This window comes from Microcaecilia unicolor, chromosome 1 (genome assembly GCF_901765095.1).
Source record: "Microcaecilia unicolor chromosome 1, aMicUni1.1, whole genome shotgun sequence".
NCBI lineage: Eukaryota > Metazoa > Chordata > Amphibia > Gymnophiona > Siphonopidae > Microcaecilia > Microcaecilia unicolor.
The window spans coordinates 204,161,408-204,185,719 of record NC_044031.1 but is presented as its reverse complement, the minus strand read 5'-3'; the positions used below and the strand labels follow the sequence as shown (position 1 = coordinate 204,185,719).

At 41.0% G+C, this 24,312-nt stretch overlaps 1 protein-coding gene across 1 annotated transcript in view; it reads right to left on the bottom strand.

The window, feature by feature from the left end:
• EGFR (epidermal growth factor receptor) overlaps positions 1–24,312 on the bottom strand; it is a 424,001-nt gene that overhangs the window by 46,431 nt on the left and 353,258 nt on the right. The window contains exons 15-19 of the mRNA XM_030203789.1: positions 21,341–21,498; positions 16,493–16,531; positions 12,676–12,817; positions 7,073–7,195; positions 4,158–4,256 (exon numbers count right to left, since the gene is read on the bottom strand). Of these exons, the coding sequence (XP_030059649.1) occupies positions 4,158–4,256; positions 7,073–7,195; positions 12,676–12,817; positions 16,493–16,531; positions 21,341–21,498 (561 nt within the window). The remainder of the gene's footprint in view (positions 1–4,157; positions 4,257–7,072; positions 7,196–12,675; positions 12,818–16,492; positions 16,532–21,340; positions 21,499–24,312) is intronic.

The window sequence follows — 24,312 nt, the reverse complement described above, 5'->3', positions numbered from 1 at the left end:
GCAATTGATAATTGCAGGAACCAAAAAGCATGAATCAGTAACAGTTCTGTGACAAATGGCTGCATGCTTATCTCCAGCACTGCCCATCACATTCAATGGGTAGTTTTCTGCAGAAAAACTATAGCATCCGTCACCAAATTCAAGTCACTTCCTCCCCCCCCCCCCCCCCCATGAAGCTAAATTAATTGTAATTATAATGGCCTTTTCCTAGTATTAGTAGCCAGAGGAACAAAGGTATGGAAATTCTGCTTTTCAGATTTCTTGAAAACATCTCAGTTTCCAACAGAGGAAATGCTGGGGTGAAAGTGACTCCAGACTTTCACATATCTGCACAGAAGACAAAATAGCCAAGGCTGACATGTTAGAAAAGCAGCAAAGGAGCTGTGATCCACCAGGTCTCCAGCCTGATTTGCGAGTCCTCTGTGTAAATCTGTAAGAGGGCCTTGACCCTTGGGATCTCAAGCTGACTCCTGTAACTCTGCAGCTGTCAAGCACCTGCCAAAACCTCTTCTGCTCATCTGCAGAGCTTGAATACAAACTACAGATTCTCTACAAGTGTTGTTTGTCTAAGAGCAAAATTCATTTGCAGCATCACCAGTGCAGTGTTATTATTGGGGTTCATAATCAAAAGGGTTTAACCGGGCAGTTAAACTCAGCTGGCTGGCCAGCATAAAGGCTGTCCTAACTTTATATGTTGAGTTAACCTGGCATCTGTCTGAATATCGGCTGATGCCCAGTTAACTTCCAGGTCAGCACAAAGAACCGGATATTCAGTTTCGGGAGCTGTGCATGCCCAGCATTGAATATCATGGGTTATATCAGCCTGCAGATAGATGCAGCTTACAAGCCACTTACCCCCATTATTATTATGCTTGGTTACTGGAGATTGGGTTGTAAGCCTGGAAAGGGGGAAAGGAAGGGAAAGGGGATGAGACTTGATATACCACCTTTCTGTGGTTACACTCAAAGAAGTTTACATATTATATACAGGCACTTAATTTTTATCAGGGGCAATGGAAGGTTAAGTGACTTGCTGTGCTGTTTATGAATTTTAGCAGAGTGTACATGCTCTGTAACCAGCTCCCTTGAACCCCTACTCCACAGCCTGCCTACATCTTGACTGGCCCAAATTCCACATGCTTAGGACACATTCATTTCCAGAAGTATGAATCTACTATCTTGGAAGAAATCAGAGTTTCTAGTTTTAGCACAGAACCTGTAAAACATCTGACTTGTGTGTTAGGGGGGGGGGGGGGGGGGGTAAGTGCTGTTCATGTGGGAATGTGGTGTGGAGGCCAGACATTCAGTGGCGCAGTTCCAGGACAGCCGCTTCTGTTAGCTCCGATAGCTCTACAGATGTGAGCTGTTCTGTCCTAATCAAAGAACATTAGCCTCTGTATACACTTCTCTGCTCCTTCACACACTACAAGAACTATTTAATAAAAATTACTGGGCTTCCCTCCCTTAAGTCATTTATTTAGGATACTGCCGAGGTACAATATGACCTGCTACAAATATGCTTGGTATTCTGCATTAGTCTCTTGAACAACCACTGCCCTAAAAAAGCTACTGGGAGCTGCACAGTTAAGTGTAGGAACAACCCCCAAGGTTATATTTGCTGGACAATTGAAAAGTTTGTGACAGGAGACTTGACAGTAATTTACTGTTTTTTTCTCCCAAGGACTCTGCATGACCTGAAGGTTAGTTATTTGGAACAATTTTTTAAAAGTATTTCAGTTATTTATTTTTAAGAACTATTTAAAGCATTCCAAGCAGTAACAAATTCAACTGAAATGTAAACAGAACCAGGAACTGGAGATGCTTAACATTAATGTCCTACATCTACAAAAACACATTGCCTATGCATAGGTTAGCTCTTACTTCAGCTATTCCATCACATTATGAGGTCATAATTTAGAATAACACTGAAGAACTGACAGAATCCCACATGAACTTATGCCTCCCATTGTTTGCATTGTTGACATCTTCTTCCATTCCTCCACGAGATTTGGAGCCAAGTATTGGGTAGTAGACTGACATCACAGGAGGACATGGAAATAAGTCAAAACAGTGAACAGTGGACTCACCTTATAGGCACCATTCTCTCATTATGAAGACGTGACTTTAATTTTCCCATATCAGTTCACAAACGGGCTCATTTTCGAAAGAGGACGCCCATCTTTCGACACAAATCGGAAGATGGGCGTCCTTCTCCCAGGGTCGTCCAAATCGGTATAATCAAAAGACAATTTTGGACGTCCCCAACTGCTTTCTGTTGCAGGGATGGCCAAAATTCAAGGGGGCATATAGGAGGCGTAGTGAAGGCGGGACTTGGGCGTGCCTAACACATGGACGTCCTTGACCCATAATGGAAAAAAAGGGCGTCCCTGACGAGCACTTGGACGACTTTACCTGGGCATGATTTTCTTACGACCAAGGCACAAAAAGGTGCCTGAAATGACCAGATGACCACCGGAGAGAATCGGGGATGACCCCCCCTTACTTCCCCAGTGGTCACTAACCCCCTCCCACCCTCAAAAATTATCTTTCTAAATATTGATTGCCAGCCTCTATGCCAGTCTCAGATGTCATACTCAGGTCCATGACAGCAGTATGCGGGGTCCCTGGAGCAGTTTTAGTGGGTGCAGTGCACTTCAGACAGGCGGACCCAGGCTCATCCCCCTCCTATCTGTTACGTTTGTGGAGGAAACAGCGAGCCCTCCAAAACCCACCACAAACCCACTGTACCCACATCTAGGTGCCCCCCTTCACCTGTAAGTGCTATGGTAGTGGTGTACAGTTGGGGGCAGTGGGTTTTGGGGAGCTCAGCAGACAAGGTAAGGGAGCTATGTTCCTGGGAGCATTTTATGAAGTCCACTGCAGTGCCCCCTAGGGTGCCCGGTTGGTATCCTGGCATGTCAGGAGGACCAGTGCACTACAAATGCTAGCTCCTCCCATGACCAAATGGCTTGCATTTGGTTGTTTCTGAGATGGACGTCCTTGGTTTCCATTATCGCCGAAAATCAGAAGCGACCAAGTCTAGGGACAACCATCTCTAAGGATGACCAAAATTTTAAGATTTGGGCATCCCCGACCATATTATCGAAACGAAAGATGGACGTCCATCTTGTTTCGATAATACGGGTTTCCCCGCCCCTCCATCATGTTTTGCGAGGACGTCCTCAACAAAACTTGGACGTTCCTTTCAATTATGCCCCTCAAAGGATTACTATTTCTACGTGTGCCCTCAACCATCACATATAGCTCTCAGTTTAAATATGCCCTACAACAGCAGGGGTGCGTTTTGCCAATCAGACTGCTCTAATGATAGAGATGTTTACACAGCAAAATGTTTTCAGTTTATTTAGACTTTTTTCCTGATTTTTGGACTTTTTTTAGTTTCTTTGAAATGGTCATTTTAATCATTTTTAATGCACATTAGAACTTTTTCATAAATGCTAATTAACTTGATGCACATTCTTATGTTAATATGTGTTAAATCAATTTAGCACACTGAAATTTAGCACAATGTAGCATAAATTTAGCACATTAACCCACCTGTTTACAAAGTTGCGATAGTGGCTGCTGCATGGCAATGATGACACAGCCTGTCATCAGTACCACACTCCCAGCTGCTAGCCCGGCTTTGTAAACAGGGGCCTAAATGTTTAAGGTGCATTAATGAAGGTGCCTTGGGATGTGCTAATGAATGCACATCCCAATCAAATATCAGGTACACCTACCCCTTTTTTCTTCCCTTCCAGGCTGGTACAACTGACTTGACTGTTGAACAAGAAGTGCTCTTAGCACTTCTCATAACGCAGAGCTTCCCAATTTAATTTGGCTGTGATCACGGGGTCACAACCAATATTCTCTCTAAGCTGCCAGTGAGGGGTGGTGTTTCAATATCATGTTTTCCATCACTAGGGACAGGCAGGTGATCTGAAGTCCTACAGAACTTGCCTATCCCTTGCTATTGAAAATGGGATATTGAAACAGCACCCCCACTGGCAGGAAAGTAGGTGGAGGACTGCCACACAGCTTAGAGGGATAGTTGATCACGGCCACAAAAAGACTGCTATGCACTGTCCCAACCTGTTGCTAACATCGAAGGGAAAGGGTCCAAAAATGACAACCAAAATGAAAGATAAACTCACATCAAGGATTTCTCTGTTGGCTTTGGCAGACGTGGTCTCTCTCAACTCCTTAATGGCAACAGGAATTTTAATGTTTTCCCCTTCTGGAGTCCACAATCCCTACAACAAAAAAAAAAATCAGGTTAAATGCTGTAAAGGTAGAACAGCATCAAAATATAAATATTACATAATACTAAATTAGAGTTTTTTGGGGCTCCAATTGGTGTGTCAGTTGCGCACCATTTTTGAAGTGCAGACTCTTAAGGAGATGGTACATGCAATACTAATCTCTCTTTTGGACCACTGCAATGGACTACGTATGGGTCTAGCAGTGGGTGTGATGCACAGGCTGCAGACAGTACAGCATGTGGCAACAAGGGTATTGTTGCAACTGTCAGGGCACACATTGGCAAGGGTCCTTCCTAGGATCCTGCATTGGCTGACCATTGTGAAGTGAGTTTGAATTAAGTTGTTTAAAGTTATGAGGAGAAATGGTCCAACATATCTGAGAAATAATTTTGGATTGGTAAGTACCAGGACAGGATCTTAGATCGAACCAACGAGCTGTGCTGCTTGTGCCTGGACTGTGAGAGTTTCAGGGATCTCAAATTACATAAAAGGTTGCCGACCACTGGATTGAAAACCACTGCATTAGACGATAAGACTGCTAACATGTGTTAAAACAGCCAGTGCGGTACAAACTTCACACTAGCTCCTTAACGTTGGTAGGTGTGGTGTGTGGGTGTTGGCAGGGGCGGAGAATATGGCTGCACTTAACGCCAACTCAAGAGGTAGTAAGTGCAGCCACGCTACCAGCAGTTGGGTAGTGCAGCTGCTCTAATGCAGCATATAAGGCCACTGCAGTGGCCATTCCCAACAGTTACCCCTGCTTTGCTCTCCCTCCTGTACATAAGTATTGCCATACTGGGAAAGACCAAAGATCCATCAAGCCCAGCATCCTGTTTCCAACAGTGGCCAATCAGGTCACAAATACCTGGCAAGATCTGAAAAAAGTACAAAACATTTTATACTGCTTATCCCAGAAATAGTGGATTTTCCCCAAGTCCAATTTAATAATGGTCTATGGACTTCCTTTAGGAAGTCCTCCAAACCTTTTTTAAACTCTGCTAAGCTAACCGCCTTTACCACATTCTCTGGCAACGAATTCCAGAGTTTAATTACACGTTGAGTGAAGAAACATTTTCTCCGATTTGTTTTAAATTTACTACTTTGTAGCTTCATCGCATGCCCCCTAGTCCTAGTATTTTTGGAAAGCATACACAGCCGCTTCACATCTACCTGTTCAACTCCACTCATTATTTTATAGACCTCTACCATATCTCCTCTCAGCCGCCTTTTCTCCAAACTGAGGAGCCCTAGATGCTTTAGCCTTTCCTCATAGGGAAGTCGTCCCATCCCTTTTATCATTTTCGTCGCCCTTGTCTGCACCTTTTCTAATTCCGCTATATCTTTTTTGAGATGTGGCAACCAGAATTGAACACAATATTCGAGGTGCGGTCGCAACATGGAGCGATACAAAGGCATTATAACGTCCTCATTTTTGTTTTCCATTCCTTTCCTAATAATACCTAACATTCTATTTGCTTTCTTAGAACGTTAGGTATTATTTATCCTGATTTGATTCCCCCTCAAAAATACCACCAATCAAAAAGCCCCTCCACCCAATCTGATCCCTCATGATCTGATCCCCTTCAAAAAGCCCCTCCCACACAAGCTCACACCTTAGCTGAAGCCCTGCCCCTTTCACAAATTCCCTCCCCCTCACACTAACCTGGTCTTCCACCCAAACCCCTCTCCGCACACCACTGTGAGTTATCCAGAGATAATCCCCGGTGGTCTAGAGCAATAATTTTCAACCCAGTCTTCAGGGACCACCTGGTCAGTCGGGTTTTCATGATATCCACAATGAATATATAAGAGATAGATTTGAATGCACTGTCTTCTTGGTATGCAAATCTCTGTCACGCATATTCACTGTAGATATCCTGAAAACCCAGTTGGCCAGATGGTCCCTGAGGACTAGGTTAAAAACCACTGGTCTAGCTCCGACTGCAAAATAGCTCTAATGACCTCTAGCGATAGAGTCATGGTGCTAACACTTGGGGTCAGCCTTCCATATACACGACTCTGACTGCAAGTATACGCATGTTCGCTTTGGATATAATGGCCTCCGAGATAATTCTTTGCCCTACTCTTTTCCTTCCCTACTTTTATCATTAACCTTTTAATTGGCTAACTCTTCTTTACTTCAGATTTCTATCTTGAAGATAAAGCTGAAAAGTTGATTTGGAGCATGTAGCCCTTTAGTGCCTCCCCAATCGAGATCAGAAGTTTTTGCGGTTCCATATAAATTTCATGGAATCCACTAGTGGAAACTTCTGACTGAAGGCCAAAGGATAGAAGATATTTCAGAAGATTTAAGACATGAATTTCCTCAAGAAGAAAAATACTCTTTGTAGAAATGATGGGTGACATAACACTAGAATACCCTAGAAATAGCAGGGAAACCAAAACACTGCACAGCACACTCATTTTTTGTGTTCTGTCCTTTTCTTCATTGCCCAAGACGGTCTTTTGGGTATGACTTAATAGCCTGGCTATAGCATACAAGGGTCCTACACTCACATCATCTTACAAAAGGTCTCTCATTGTAACAGGTCCTCTCTTCTGATGCAGTGTATACTGCTCAGTGCCTGTTTAGCCTGAGGAAGACTTCAAAAGCTAACTGGAGCACGTTTTGTCCCTGATGCATACAGCACTTTATTCCTTTATACCAGTGGTTCCCAAACCTGGTCCTAGAGGCACCCCAGCCAGTCAGGTTTTCAGGATACCCACAATGAATATTCATGAGAGAGATTTGCATACACTACTTCCACTGCTTTATACAGTTTTATAGTGCAGCTTGATGGTTTTACCTTGTACACAGTACCAAAAGCTCCAGAGCCAAGGACTTTCAGTTTTCTAAATTCGGTCTCCTTTAAGATTCTCAAAAGAGCCTGGTTTGGTGCTTCTCCACTGGGTGTAAGGGGTTCAACTAGCTGCAAAAGAGAAAGCAGGAGATGATCAATGTATGCATATAAAACCTCAAAACAACAACAGCAAGTAATAATCAATGTATTGCACATAATATATTGGTCACTGAGCATCTGAAGTCTTTTCCTCCTATTTTCTTTGTAGAATACTCGGTGGAGTGTTGATTATTACTAGCTGTGGTTGTTTTGATATTTATCATTGTGGCAAGTTATATGCCATTTGTTTTTTAGTGCATATAAAACCTGCCACACCTACAAGGCAATTCTATAAACTGGACCCCAACATTTACATGTGTTACATGCAGAAATGTTTAGAATACTAGTATACACGTATATGCTAGTGTGCCATCCAAGCGCTATTCTGTAACAATGGCCTAACTTGCATTGCACATACCCCTGGATTCTATATACTATGCCTAGAGATCCACACTGAAATCTAAGCGTATTCTGTAATGCATGTAACTTAATTGGCTTAACAAGCCAATCAGTGTTGTTAACAGCACCTAACAATAATGAGCACTAATTGGCACTAATTATTTATGTGGGTATAACTTGCTAAGCGTATTCTGTAATGAACTGCACCTAAAGTGTGCAGTTCAAAAGGGGCATGGCTATGGGTGGGGAAATGGGTTTTGTGGGCGTTCCCAAATTTATGTGCACTGTTATAGAATATGGCCTAGTCTGCATAAATCTACGTGCAGGAATTTATGCCCTGTTTTCATTGGTGTAAATGGAGTGCAGTTTTAGGCACTGGGATATCAACTAAGTGTATTGTATATACTGCACCTAAATCTTATAGAATATTCCTAGGCAAAAATGATTTCTGCATGGATTTTCCAGGCACCATATATAGAATCTCCTCCATAGTTGAAAGGGGAGCAAACACAGGGGCAAAGCAGGGAAGGCAGCCAAACTTACATGTGTAAGTTAGAGAATAATCAGAGTTATGCATGTTCCAGCTCTATGGCTGGCATAAGTGATCGCACCTAAGTGTTAAGATGCATTAGTATTCAGGCTAGTATTCTATAAATGAAAGTAGGTACCTATGTAACTTTATAGAACAAGACATCCTGTTATAGAATTGCCCCTTTAATGTGTCACACATGAAGCAGTAATCCGTGGAGCACAATAAAAATGACACGAGAAATACTGGCTGTGGATATATTAAATCTTCTCTGAAAGTTACTGTGGCTAAGCAGTGACTGATTCTTCAGTTTCTTTCTCTATGAAATAATGGACAACTTATTCAGAGTGGCTGAGATGTTCTTTAGCTTGGTAAAACTATATTAGCTGTATAGTAAAGCAGAATAGGCCACAGTTTCCCAAAATATGGGTCAGGATTCTAAAAGGAGTCACAAAACTCACATTTGGGGTGAAGACTTGGGTGGGATCTCCATAGGTGCATCATTATTCTGAACGTCTGGGGGGGGGGGGGGGGTCACAAACTTTTATTTGGTCGCCATTATGGAGTCACAGCTACAAAAAGATTGACGAGCATTGGAATGTATATAATATTCATTAGCATAATTCCAAGGAGGTTGGATAAAAGGAAAGATTATTCTTTCATTGTTGCAGTCTTTATTTTATTAGAATTGTGCAAATACAAGAAAAAGAAATTGTAATCATTGACATTATATAAGGTGTGAGAAAACATTGTTTTGGTGACTATACTGTATACTGTTTAAATCGTACACTAAAACAGTATCACATATCTCAAAAATAAACATTACACACACACAAAAAAAGAAACAGCAGATAAAAACGAATATAGTGAATAAATAAGTATCACAATAATAAAGGACACATTAAAAAACTCATAAAAATAGTAAAACTTGAGCTGTCCAGATACTACCATTTCAAAAGATAAAGGATAAATCATAAGACATATAATTAAAGGGATCACTGGTGTCATTTTTGCACTCATGGTCATAAGAGCAGGAGTGACCAGGGATTGCTCCTGCTCCCATTAACCAGAGAAGCCTGGTAAGACTGGGGTTAGTGATCAAGGGATGAGAAGAGGGGTGGGAAGGATCCTAAAGGGACTTGGGGGGGAGGTGTCAGATGAGGGTCTTATTGCCAGCGGTTGTGGGTAGATGGAATCAAATGCTTTGGCGGATTTGAAGGTCATTTGTCAGGGGAGTTGGAAAAAAGGGTTCTGATGTTTTCTGCGGGGATTGGGGGGGGGGGGGATTAAAGATCTAGGTGTCATTGTAGACAATATGCTGAAATTTTCTACCCAGTGTGCAGCAGCAGCAGCAGCCAAAAAAGCATACAGGATGCTAGGAATTATTAGGAAAGGTCTGGTAAATAAGTAAAAAAAAATATTATAATGCCTCTGTATTGCTCCATGATGCAACCTCACCTTGAGTACTGTGTTCAATCTGGTCGCCATAGCTCAAAAAAGATATAGAGGCATATTTTCAAAGCACTTAGCCTTCCAAAGTTCCATATGGAACTTTGGAAGGCTAAGTGCTTTGAAAATATACCTCATAGTGGAATTAAAAAAGGTTCAAAGAAAAGCGATCAAAATGATAAAGGGGATGAAACTCCTCCCATATGAAGAAAGGGCTCTTCAGCTTGGAAAAGAGATGGTTGAGGGGGGATAAGATTGAGTTCTTAAAAGTACTGAGTGGTGTAGAACAGGTAAAAGAGAATCGATTTTTCACTCTTTCAAAAAGTACAAAGACCAAGGGACCCTCAATGAAATTACATGGAAAGACATTTAAAACAAATGGGAGGAAACATTTTTTCACTGAATAGTTAAGCTCTGGAACTCGTTGCTGGAGTATGTGGTAATGGAGGTTAGCATTTCTAGGTTTAGAAAAAGTTTGGACAAGTTCCTGGAGGAAAAGCCCATAATCTGCTATAGAAATGGGGAATCCACTGCTTGCCCCGAAATTGGTAGAGGAATGTTACTATTATTTGGGATTCTGCCAGGTACTTGTGACCTGGATTGGCCACGACTGGAAACAGGATACTGGGCTAGATGGACCACTGGTCTGATTCTTATGTTATGTTCTTATGTCAGAGGGGGTGATTGAGTTAAGGGAGGGGTGATCGGAGGTGGCCACTGTGATTGGATTACTTTACAGAGTGATATTGTCAAATGTGTGAGATTGGTTGAGGACTGGATCACTTCGTACCAATTGAAACTAAACTATGATAAAACTAAATTCTTGTGGTTGGGTCCTTCTATACATTCTCAGCAGTTTACTATTGACTCTAACAGCTTTACTTTTGAATGCTAGGAGTAATAACATAACATAACATAACGTCTCAAGCTGAAGGAGTAGTGATTTAAAAAAAAATCTGTTGTCATGTATATGTGTGTGCATATGTGTATGTATGTATGTGTGTGTGTGTGGGGGGGGGGGGGGGATTGCATATTTTATGTTTGGCAGAATGTCATGTAAAATAGTATGAGAATTCTCCACATCCCTACCTATATGTGTGAACTCCCCTCTCCACATATTAGACACAAAAATATGCACTATGGGGATGAAAGAGCAGTACAAAGTATATGCAATCCAAATAAAATCTAAAGATTGCAAAATGATATGGTAATACAAAACAAGCAATATGTTTTGGAATATCACCACAGGCAAGCTGGTATTTTAAAGTGTACATGTTATACTCTTTCTTCATGGTACCGCCTACATGCTACTGAATGGGAAAGCTGAGGCTGTGGTGTTACGCAATCTATTAATAGCAGCATGTCTGAACACCACCCAGAGCAGATATAACATTCTGATTGAAAATAAAGGGTTCAAGGGAAAGGGTGAGCAGGGCTCAGCCTCCATGATCTATCCTAGGGTACATGCTATTAAATTGATGATTTTCTTTTGCAGCTAGTGGGAGGGTATGCTCTGCATCCTAGTTAGAAGAGACATTAGGTTATAGTGCTGGAAGAGCTGCCTGAGCAGTACATCATAGCTCTGCCGCTGATCTCTCAGTACTGTGGGACCAGACTAATGGATCCTACTCTTAAAACAGTTTTGACAGTGACACAGAAAAGTATTCTTTTCTAAATCTACTTGTGTACAGCAAAACTATGATATGGATTTATAGTGACAGGACAGAACTCAACCAGGAAATCTTGTCCCGAGATTAGCAGATAACCTTGTCTCATCAAGGACTGGATGAGACTGGGTTGTATCTGTCTCTCCCCCCCCCCCTCTTTTTAATAGATTGCTTTCTGGAATTTTTAGCCTGATTTATATCACAGCTGTTAGGTCATATTTGTTTGCATGCAATAGAATAGTATTATAAAAAACCAGACCTGGCTGAGTCAATGTTGAACAGCCATTTGTGGTCTGTCTGCACGCTCTTTTTAACCTATTGCCTGCAGTAACTGATTGGCCAGTAACTTCTTGTGAACTGTGAGCTATGTTCAGCTGAGTCAGTCCTGGTTTCTCAACCTTTGCTTCTTCTCCCCTCTTTCCCAAACAAAGACATTCTTAGGATGCTTTGAAGCAGGAATGGACTAGGATTCTCTTACCCATTTCATACAATCTAAAGCCAAGCAGTCAGCCTGGAAAGAGAACAAATTTGCTTCTATCCTGAGAAAGTCTGCTGCACAAAATCATATGATCTGAAGTGCAGAGCCCAATATCCCTTGAGCCAGACTGATACCTTTTATGCTGTATCAGAAAAAAATGCCAAGGACTGAGTATCCGTACATAACAGAGAACTTATGCATGTGAGAGTTGATGTCTGATACTGATGTGGCTAGATTAATTGTATATGCCCTTCAGATCTCTTCTGATCTCAAAACATTTCTAGATGTTTATCGTTGAGGAGTTTCAGTAGAATCAGTGCTATGGCAATCTGTGATTTGTTTTAGAAAATTGATTAATCTCTGTACCTTGTCCAGGTATGCAAGGTGTGGGCATGCTAGATTCAGATGAGTTAGTTATTCAAGGGTTTTTTTTAAAAAATAATAAAGCCCAGTCTGTTTGTATGGAATCTGTATCTTCTGCACATATACATGAGAATATGCCAGCATTCTGGTCATTTAACCGTGTTACTTAGCTCCTAAATGTTGGTGTCCACTTCATAGAATTACAACCCCCCCCCCCCCCTTCCATGTCTAATGATATAAAGTGAAAAAAACCTTTAATAAAGGTATTCAACAGTTTGGTCTGGTGGAAACTGTGGTACCAGAGTTATCACCAGAGACATTACATTATTTTTGAAGGCAGGAACGAACATTGGTGAAAAACTCTAATGAATAAGCCACTAATAATTTAGCAGCCCTCCAAAGTCTGGAGGCATGCAGAGGGAAAGCCCATCCCCTGCAGTATGGAGTCCCTACCCTCTTGGTAAATAAACATGAGCAGCATATAATGAGAATATGGGGGAAACACAGACACTTGATAATACATGCTTAAAGATGCACCAAGATCCTTGGTTCTCTGCTAAACTAATCCCAAAATATACATGGAAATGAAATACCCATGGACAGATAATTCCTTACAAGCACGCACCTCTCTTTCCTGAAGTATCCTGCGCATTGTACGTTTCCTCTGGATTTGAATTCTGCGCCACAAGAAGCCAACAGTCAGGCACACCACTAGAAATGCTAGAATACTTCCAACTATTCCTGCAGCAATGGCTGGAACTGAAGATCTGCATGGCAGAAACCAAAGAAAGCAAATAACCAGTTAGTTTTATACTATCTAGAAGCATATAATCAATACACATAAACAAGACAAACAAGCACAATTGTACATATGTATCCCTCAAAAGCCTCTTCAGACTACAATTATGGACATTCAAACCTTCAGGTCATTATTTAAACTCCATGAATGGCATCCTTTTAAAATGCCAGCCATGACACGTAAAGATATATGAAAATATTCAGTGCCAGCTGATATCTGGATATTGGTGCTGAAATCCATGAATAGCGCCAGCTGTTGGCAATATCTAGATACTGGTGATATGCAGGGCCAATATCCAGATAGCTATCTGGGCTACTTTTCTTTGTGAGAAGTGGCCCAGAGAACTGTCTGGATATTGGTGATGAATATCGCCAGTCTCTGGATTCATTCGCATCCGCATCTGGACTGTCCCAGTGTTATCTGGAAAGTGCCAGGCCAGTCTGCAGGGATTCTCATCAGCATTATCTGGATAATAACGCATCTAAAAATCTGGGTGAGGTCCTGCTCAACGTCTACACGGATAAAAAGTTTTGAATACTGGACCACAAGACATTATGGCCTAGATTCACCAATTAATAAGAACATAACAATAGCAATACTGGGTCCATCTAGCCCAGTATCCTGCTTCCAACAGTGGTCAATCCAGGTCACAAGTACCTGGCAGAAACACAATTAGTAGCAACATTCTATGTTACCAATCCCAGGGCAAGCAGTGGCTTCCCCCATGCCCATCTCAATAACAGACTATGGACTTTTCCTCCAGAAACTTGTCCAAACTTTTAAAAACAAGAAACGCTAACTGCCATTACCACATCCTCTAGCAATGAATTCCACAGCTTAACTATTCTTTGAGCGAAAAATTATTTCCTCCTATTTGTTTTAAAAGTATTTCCATGCAATTTCATTGAGTGTCCCCTAGTCCTTGTACTTTTTGAATGAGTGAAAAATTGATTTATCTCCATCTGCTCCACACTATTCAGGATTTTGTAGACCTCAATCATATCCCCCCTCAGCTGTCTCTTTTTCAAGCTGAAGAGCCCTAACCTCTTTAGCCTTTCCTCATATGGGAAGAGTTCTATTTCTTTTATCATTTTGGTCGTTCTTCTTTGAACCCTTGATAATTCCGCTATAACTTTTTTGAGATAAAGAGACCAGAATTGAACACAATACTCAAGGTGAGGTCACAGTTTCTGGCCCTGTGTGCGCATTGGCCAGGTTTATTGCTTCTATGGTGAACAGCAGCATGTTCATTGTATCACTATCAGGAGCATCACTATTTGTACCCTCATGAAAAGAAATTGTACCATGCGACCTGATCACAACTCCCACCCCCTAAAATAGCCCCTCCATCATCGGGGCCTACCAGCCCTGTTCCTGGTGGTCCAGTGGGTCCTAGGGCAGGAGTGATCCCTAGTCATTCCTGTACTGCTGGCGTCATCTCCCAAAATGGCACCCCATTACAGCTAGGAGTCATGTTTCCATATATCACTAGAGGTGCCATTTTGGGAGATGGTGCAACTGGAGATGTTCCTGCTCTAGGACTCACTGGACCATCAGGTAAAGGGCCAGTAGGCCTCCAATGATGGATGGGGTTTCTTTGGTGGGGGAGGGGGGTTGCTAGTAATTATTAAGAAAGGGATGGTAAATAAGACCAAGAATACTATAATGCCTCTGTATTGTCCCATGGTGCGACCTCATCTTGAATATTGCGTTCAGTTCTAGACATCGTATCCCAAAAAAGATATAGCAGAATTAGAAAAGTAAATCGATGTTTTACTCATTCCAAAAGTACAAAGACTAGGTGACACTCAAGGAAGTTACATAAAAAAACTTTTAAAACAAATAGAAGGAAATATTTTTTCACTCAAAAAATAGTTAAGCTCTGGAACTCTTTGCTGGAGGGTGTAGTAACAGCGCTTAGTGTATCAGAGTCTAAAAATGGTTTGGACAAGTTCCTGGAGGAAAAGTCCATAGTCTGATATTGAGACACACATGGGGGAGCCACTGCTTGCCCTGGGATCGGTAGCATGGAATGTTGCTACTATTTGGGTTTATGCCAGGTACTTGTGACCTGGATTAGCCACTGTTGGAAACAGGATACTGGGCTAGATGGACCATTGGTCTGACCCAGTATGGCTACTCTTATGTTCTTAATGTTGAGAGTGTGATCATATGGGGGGGTTGGGGGTAGGAGGACAGCATTATGACCCCTTTAGTCTTCTGCCTTGGAGCACCGGGTTGACGCTCTGAAACCTGATGCTCCTAGGCTGCTGGAATAAAATTACTTGTGAGGTGGCTCACAAGCAGAGTTAGTCGTTTACCGCCAGAGTCACACATGATAATAAGGTGCGGTAAAAAGCTCACCTTTTACCACACCTTGATAACTTACCCCATTACTAGTTTTAAAAATGTAACACATTTAAATGTATGATATTGATGTTGTTTAAAATTTATAATATTAGCAATAACATCTCCATGGCTGGCTTTATCAGATGATTATCTGGCCTGCATCATTACTTTTTTTTCACACATCTAATAATTGCTTGTATTGTTGTGTACTGCATTCAGTGAGTCGATTCATAAAGATAGTTGACAAATCCTAATATCTATGTCTATATCTATCTATATATAACTGTTGCCTTTTTATAATGTTTACTACTGCAGGATCTCTGCAGCAGTTCCATCTTTCCTGTGTGCCATTTCTGGCAATAGAAAATACATTTGTATTTATTAGCACCAGGGGGTGTGCCTGACAGTAATCGGCCAGTGCCTTGTGCTGCCTGATTACCGTCAGGTTTCTGATGGAGCCCTCACAGCTGTAAAGGGCTCCAGTAGTAAATAGCCGTGGAGCAATTTTTTAGTTTCCACATGGTCATTTATTGTCCCTTTAAAAAAGCCCTTTTACCGATGGCAGTAAAATGCCGATGGCGGTAATAGGGGCTTTGGCACGTGGCAATCCTGCATGCTGACGGCACTGCGGGCCACCTTTTACCACGTGACTAGCTTTTCTTATATAGGTACACAGATGTGGAATGCACTGCCAACTCACCTGAGAACGATCAGCAAATTATTTAACTTCTGCAAATCTCTGAAGACCTACCTCTTTGACAAAGCCTACCACGAGAACCCATAGCTAACCATAACACAACACCTTTCCAACTTTAGGCAGAATGTATCTCTCTACAACTAGTTGATCAAATCCTCTTGTCTTCCTTGACTTCGTTGGAACACCAAATGTCTACTTCACCCTGTATGGCGATGCCATAACAGGTCTTTGTAAGCCACATTGAGCCTGCAAATAGGTGGGAAAATGTGGGATACAAGTGAAATAAATAAATAAATAAATAAATAAGATATAAAAAAGCATCTTCTTTTCTTCAGAAAGAACATCATCCATGCACAGAGAACATAGTGATTATTTTATTTATTTATTTATTTGTTACATTTGCATCCCACATTTTCCCACCTTTTTGCAGGCTCAATGTGGCTTGCATAGTACCGTAAACGGTGTTAGTCGATTACGGTTTGAAGAAATACATAGTATGAATGAATACGAAGTGATATTGTGGTATAATGAGATATTTTATAAGATAGAGAGGCATTAATCTGTAAGATCTGAGAAACGCGTTCCCACACTAATTACCCTCGAGTAGTACAGCCTTCAAGTCCATGTCCTGTGCATCTGAAATAATAAAAGCATTAATGTAAATCACTTGATTATTTATTTTAATTGGACATTAATATGCCACACTTCTCCAACTTCCAGGCCTATTCACAGTGGCTCACAATAGAAAATAAAAGGAAAAATAAAAACATAAACAAAATACATTTCATTTGGCACAAATGAACTTTACAATTAATACAGCATCAAAGGAGTGTAATGAAGAAGTGACAGAACTCAACATTACACAATAACAGCAAATCTTTTATCACATTACATTGCAGTATCCTGCTTTCACTTCATAATGGCTTAAGAAAATGGAAAGATTTTCAGACTCTTTTGAAAACTTTGATAATCCCAACAATAAGCTACAAAAAATGCTGGAAACTTATTCTAAAGGTTAGGGCTGCCCCATAAAAGGAGTCTTCCCTTGTGATTACATATCAAAAACCCTTTCCCCATTGAGAATGCTAAATTCCTGGCTTGACTGGAATGCAAGGCTCTCCCAGGTAGATATCATCCAACCTTATTCTGCAGATATTCAGGGCCTGTAGCTTTCAAGGCTTTAAAGAAAAGGCAAAATAATTTGGAATCAACCACTCAAGCTATAGTGAAGCTCAAGCAAAAGAGGAGAGATCCTAGGTTTTCCTCCCAAAATGATTTTAGAAGTCGTAGTTTGGATAACTTGCAGTCTTCAAAGCAAGTTCCTCAACAGCTCTGCCTAGATGCAATTATAATGATTAAGGTGACTAAGAACTAACTGCTTGCAACACTACCCTAAAATCCTATGGGACAATATTCAAAGGGAGTTAACCAGACAATGGCAGCCCTTATCCAGATAATTCCCCTACCCAACATTATCTGTGGATTTTCAGTTAAAACTCCACTGTGTTATATGGATAATAGCAATATTCAGTTTGCTTTCCAGATAACTATCCAAATAAACTTGGCAGAGTGAAAAAAGCTGTCCTAAATTTATTCTCATGGTTAGGGCAACAGGTAGAAAGCTAGCAGCGCCTGATTCAAACTGCATTACAGCTCCATGCAATCTTGGGCAAATCACTTAGGGGGTATTTTACTTAAGGTTAGCTCAGGTTATCTGCAGCAGGTCCCATTTTATTCCTATCCCTGCTGCAGATAACTCGAGCTAATCTTTAGTAAAAGACCCCCTTAACCCTCCGTTGCCTCAGGTACAAATTCAGATTGTGAGCTCTCCAGGGACAGAGAGGTGTGGTAGCTGTGTTAGTCCACTTTTAAAGGTAATCAATAGAAAAAAAAACCAAAATAAAACATGGAAAAAAAATAATATGATACCTTTATTATTTGACATAACTTAATACATTTCTTGATTAGCTTTCGAAGGTTGCCCTTCTTCGTCAGAGAAATACCTACTGTACGTGAATGTACACTGCTTCAACAGCTTTTGAACCTGACATGATATATGCTCATATTAGCCCTCTCCTCAAGTCACTTCACTGGCTCCCTATCCGTTTCCGCATACAGTTCAAACTCCTCTTATTGACCTATAAGTGCATTCACTCTGCAGCTCCTCAGCACCTCTCAACTCTCATCTCTCCCTACATTCCTCCTCGGGAACTCCGTTCACTGGGTAAATCTCTCTTATCTGCACCCTTGTCCTCCACCGCTAACTCCAGACTCCGTTCCTTTTACCTTGCTGCACCATATGCCTGGAATAAACTTCCTGAGCCGGTCGGTCAAGCTCCATCTCTGGCCATCTTCAAATCTAGGCTAAAAGCCCACCTTTTTGATGCTGCTTTTAACTCCTAACCCTTACTCACTTGTTCAGTACCCTTATTTATCATCTCCACCTTAGTAATTCCCTTATCTCTTATTTGTCCTGTTTGTCTATCCTAATTAGATTGTAAGCTCTGTCGAGCAGGGACTGTCTCTTCATGTTCTAGTATACAGCGCTGCGTACATCTAGTAGCGCTATAGAAATGATAAGTAGTAGTAGTATATAAGAAAATAAACTACTATCCAGATAACGTTATCCAATGCTTATTTCTAGGATAAGCAGCATAAAGTCTGTTTTACTCTTCTGGGATCTTACCAGGTACTTGTGACCTGAATTGGAAACAGGATGCTGGGCTTGATGGACATTCAGTCTATCCCAGTATGGCAACACTTATGTTCTTATCACTATTATCCAGACAGAAGCACTGAATTTACATGTCTTATTTAACCTCTGCAGCGGTTGGTGATTAAGGGTGAAATTATCAATCTAGGCTACCTTGAGATGCGTTATATTGATTTATGCCGATTTGGGCAACCCTGGGAGAAGGACGCCCATCTCCCGATTTGTGTCAAAAGATGGGCGCCCTTCTCTTTCGAAAATAAGCTTGATAGTAACATAGCAAATGACGGCAGATAAAGACCTGTACGGTCCATCCAGTCTGCCCAAGAAGATAAACTCATTTTACATGGTTTGTGATACTTTATATGTATACCCGAGTTTGATTTGGCCTTGCTGTTCTCTGGGCACAGACCGTAGAAGTCTGCCCAGTACTGTTCTTGTACTAAGTTCTGAAGCTAACTTCGAAGCCCCTTAAAATTTACACTCCAGCCCATCCCTATCTATTTAGTCATGATCAGAAGTCTGCCCAGCTCCCATTTTGTTTCCCAATTACCGTGTTATAGAATATGGCAGATCCATGCCTAATTTAGACATGGATCCTGGTCTAAGCGCTAGTCTAAAAATGGCACCCAACTTAGAACACCATTTATAGAATAGTGCTTAGAACTAATTTTTCTCATCTCCCAAATTTGGGTGCCATTTACAGAATCTAGTCTAAAGCCTGCAAAAAGTGATTAATTTAATGCATTTTACCATGTCACTGTTGGATCCACTTCCATAAGTGCTTATCAAAACCAAGCTTTTCTTTTATCCACAGTGAAGCAAGCCAACTTCCGGCCTGTGCTCAAGAAACCATCTGTAGACCCTACTAAGGTCTCCAATTATTGTTCTATTTCTCATTTATTCTTTGAATCAAAGATTGTTGAAAAAAAATGATTTTTCTTCAGCTTTTGAATTTGTTTTATACAAATTCCTCATCCAAAGCAGCCTGGGTTCCCAACTGGCTGTAACATGGACACACTTTTAACCATTCAGCTGAATGATAGCCTCAGCTTTTTTGGAGGCGGGAAAATTTGTAATCATAGTCACGCTGGACATTACAACTGTATTTGATTTAGCTGATCCCCAGCAAATGCTTGTACGTCTGAACTCACTGGGAATTTTAGGAACATCCTCATTGTCTTTATTCTTGTGGAGTATCCCAGGGTTCTACCACTGCTCTTCTGCTCTTTAATACTATCATCAGCCCCCTTGCAAATTTGGTGTTCAGGGCTAATCATATGCATATACAATTCAGCTTATGTTAGGAGTTAACCTCCATGATATTTTATCCACTTTAAACTCCCACCTAACTAAAACAGCACAGTTGATAAGCTAAAAATTAAACCCCATAAATTCTCAAGCTCTTTAGAATACTCAGAGATGAATTACTTTGGATGTTTCCCCTATAATTCTCAACCATCACTTTGAATTTTATTTGACCTTTAAAACACTAGGTTGTCAACTCAATCAAGAACAGATTTTTGAGACACATATCTCAGCTGTTGCTCAATCTTGCTAATTTGCCTTGCATTACATTTGCGCAGTTCATCACTTTTTAGACTTCACCAATTTATAAACTCGTCTTTATGCTTTGATATAAAATCAACTAAACTGTAAATCACCGTATCATGGCTTAAAGGTACAGTATCATCCATTACAACTTTACAACACTCTGAACACTGACCTCCTGTACCGTATAGTATAACAGGTGCAGCAGTTGGAAATACCAGAATATTTATCCAATTTTCTTTTACCTTAAAACTATGTCATACCTCTTCATTTTCAAGTTTTTCATCTCCTTGTCACTCTTTCACTTTTTTTAGGGGGTATTTTACAAAGCAGTGGTAAGCCCAACACGGGCTTACCACATGCTAAAATGGAACTACCGCGGTGCTGGCCCAACGCAGCTGCTGGCGATAGTTCCGGCTGGAGCATACACCATTTCTGGTGCACCAGGAAATTTTTTTCCCCCTAGCGCGGTGCTAACCTGGCGGAAATTGGGTCACCGCACGCTGCCAGGTTACTGTGGAAGCCCTTACCGCCACCTCAGTGAGCATGGCTACGTGGTAAGAGTTATCATCCCAAAATACAGAGGTAGGAACAGGAAGAAGAACTAGAGAGCAGTTAATCTAATGTGCCTAGTTGGCAAAAGTCTCAAAATCTATTAAATTAAAATAAAATACACCAACCAAAACGTTGCACAAGTTTAAATCCTATCTAAAAGCCTAGTCATGATTTTCTTCAATTGTAAATGAGGATGTCATGCTCTTTCAAGCAGGGTTGTAGCCAGATTTTTTTGAGAGGCCTAGGGGTGGACTAGGGGAGGGGCAAGCATTTCCTCTCAGTTCTCCCCTCCCCCCACTGCCATCCAAATGCTGTTTACATGTGGTAATGCTTCTAAAATGAGAGCCTAAAATGTGGTTTGAAGGATCCCTAAGTTATTTATGTTTTGAAAACTGATATCTAAGATATTATAAAATGTATAAAATGTTGCCGGAGTATATTCCCACTTATTTCATATGATTTTATTAGTTTTTCTTATAAGGGTTTTTCTCACAAGTTATTAATGATATGTTCTCTTTGTCCCTCGGGACATTTGTTGTCCTCAGAAAAAGTCTTGGAATTCTTAAAAACAGAAAATGTGTCTTTCTTTTTAAAACATTTACTCTTAAAAAATGAGGTTTTGTACTTACCCAGTGGTGCAATTGGGATGGCACAGTTGGCAGATGTTATTTGTATCTGCATATTTCCAAATCTGAGTATCATTTTCTCCCATAATTCCTGCTGGGCAGGATTTAACACAATGGGGACCATCTTGATAATGGGCGCATTCCACACAGTTATCTGGACCCTGGATACATACATAGAGATTAATAAATAAAGGGGGGATTCTTGAAATGGCGCTCAAAAATGAGCACTGGAAAAGATAGATGCTAAGTGCAATTCTACAAAGAGCACATGTCCTACACAGAATCACACTTACTAACAAGCAATAATGAGCACTAATTGGTGATAATCAGCAATAATTAGAATTTACATGCATAGGGGGTCTTTTATAAAGTGGTGGTAAGTCCAACGCGGGCTTACTGCTCACTAGTCCCGAAATACTGCCTGGCTACTGCAGCAGCCCAGTGGCAGTTCCCACCCCCAGCACAAGTCATTTCTGGCGCTACAAATATTCTAATAGCGCTGGTGTTTACCCGGTGATAATCAGGCAGCGCTGCGTGCTGGCAGGTTACTGCTGGGTTAGCATGGGAGCCCTTACTGCAACCTCAATGAGTGACGGTAAGTGCTCCTCCCAAAATGGTCGTGCAGCAAGTGGCTCACTTATCGCACAGCCATTTCTTTAAAAACAAGACAGCCTTTTACCCGCTGCAGTACAGGGGGCCTCAGCATGCATCAATAGCACGTGATGATGCCAGTGCAGACCGCCTTTTACCGCAGCTTAGTAAAAGGGGCCCATAACTGCGCCTAAATTCTAATGTGTGCAGGCAAAAAGGGGCATGGTTATGGGCGGGGAAATACGCATTTCATGGGCATTCCAAAATTTATGTGTGTAGTTATAGAATATTGTCCAATGTGCTTAATATCTACATTTTTTTTGTTACATTTGTACCTTACGCTTACCCACTCATGGCAGGCTCAATGTGGCTTACATAGGGCAATGGAGGGTTAAGTGACTTGACCAGAGTTAGAAGGAGCTGCCTGTGCCTGAAGTGGGAATTGAACTCAGTTCCTCAGTTCCCTAGGACCAAAGCCCACCACCCTAACCACTAGGCCACTCCTCCACTCCGGGATTTATGCCACATTTTCATTGCTATAAATGGAGGCGCGTAGTTTTAGGCAATAGGATATCAATTAAGAATATTCTATATACCGCGGGATATAGGCACCCCTTATAGAATATGCTTAGGCGGAAATGTTTTCTGTGCCTATTTTCTAGGCACCATATATAGAATCTGACCCTTAGAGCTGATTCCCATGCCCAAACGTTAGGCATTAGACTTATACCTGCTGAAACCTGGTGTAAACGCTGGTGCCCAAATTGGGTGCACTGACCCAGTATTCTATAACTACATACGTAACGTTTTGGAACGCTCTTATTATTACTATTATTATTATTATTTATTGCACTTGTATCCCACATTATCCCACCTATTTGCAGGCTCAATGTGGCTTACATAATGTTGTTATGATATTATCATTACAAGATATTAGGTACAATTAGTAAAGTATTGGACAACACCAAAGAGTGGGATATGGAAGGAGGATCAACAAACAATGGGATAACGACAACCTTTAATGACAATTCTGATATATCTGAAGAACGAATGACACAATGAATTCAAATGACAGAACAGACTCGACGCATTTCGGCACAGAAAGTGCCTGCCTCAGGAGTCTGCTAATGTGTGTCTTGCAGGTGGATTAGTGGAGCAGCGGCAAAAAAGGTTATGAGTCTTGAAAAAGACCACGCGTTTAATAAATGCACTCGACAGCCACTTGATAGATCTTAGACAGGTTAAGTGGCCAACAATGTTCTCGTAGTAACCAAAAGTATCGCCAAAAATCAATGCATGTCCGCTCCACATTGATATCTAAGGTCTATCGAGTGGCTGTCAGCACTTTTTATCGAGTGCAATTTTTAAACGTATGGTCTTTTTCAAGCCCCTTATAACCTTTCTTGCTGTGGCTCCACTAACCCACCTGCAAGACACACACACACTAGCAGATTCCTGAATGCGTCGAGTCTATTGTGTCATTTGAATTTATTGTGTCATTCGTTCTTCAGATATATCAGAATTGTCATTAAAGGTTGTCATTATCCCATTGTTTGTTGATCCTCCTTCCATATCCCACTCTTTGGTGTTGTCCAGTAAGAATCAGTGCATTTCTCTCTATTTTATAAAGCATGTGCATAGATGTCAATCCTGTTTCCTCTCCGCTCCCTCTCTGCCCCTGGGAATGCCTAGCCATACACTGCATGAAAGTTTGGGTTATGCATTCTGAGTAGCTACCTTTATGCATGTACATCCTAGGACAATTTTATAGGTATCTACTTTAGCACATAGAACACTGTCTTACACAGTGATGTCTCCTACAAAATTATTTGTATCTGATAATCGTGTTTAGTCGCTAAGGATAGAAAGTACTTTCATCCAAAAATAAAGAAAAGCCCTCACATCATTCCAAAATATTACTAATTAGAAAAAACAACACATTTTAATGAGTTTCTGATAACACATCAACAATACATTAAAATGTGTAAATTGATTTATTGCTTACATTAGTTTATTTTAACTTGTGTAATAATCTTTGCATTCCAGGTTAGAGAAAACCCCACAATCTCAGAAGGGCAAGTTTCTGCAATCCCTTCATGTGGATTTGCCTGCCTTGAGACTGTGGATTTAAATTTTTCTTCTGTGAAATGCGGAGGTAAATAAAAACATTGTGCCAAGTTAAATCTCTAGAGAACAGAGCTGAATACCCCATCATGCTAGCAGGATTAATGTTTCTACAGGATGAGAAATCATGCTGTGCCTCTGAATTTCACAACAAAGGAGATCTTTGTTTTTTACCACCTACAAAGAAAGAGTACATCCACTTAAAATGAATTGGAGTGTTTTGACATCTGTTTATTGTTTGTATATGTAGAATAGGTTGT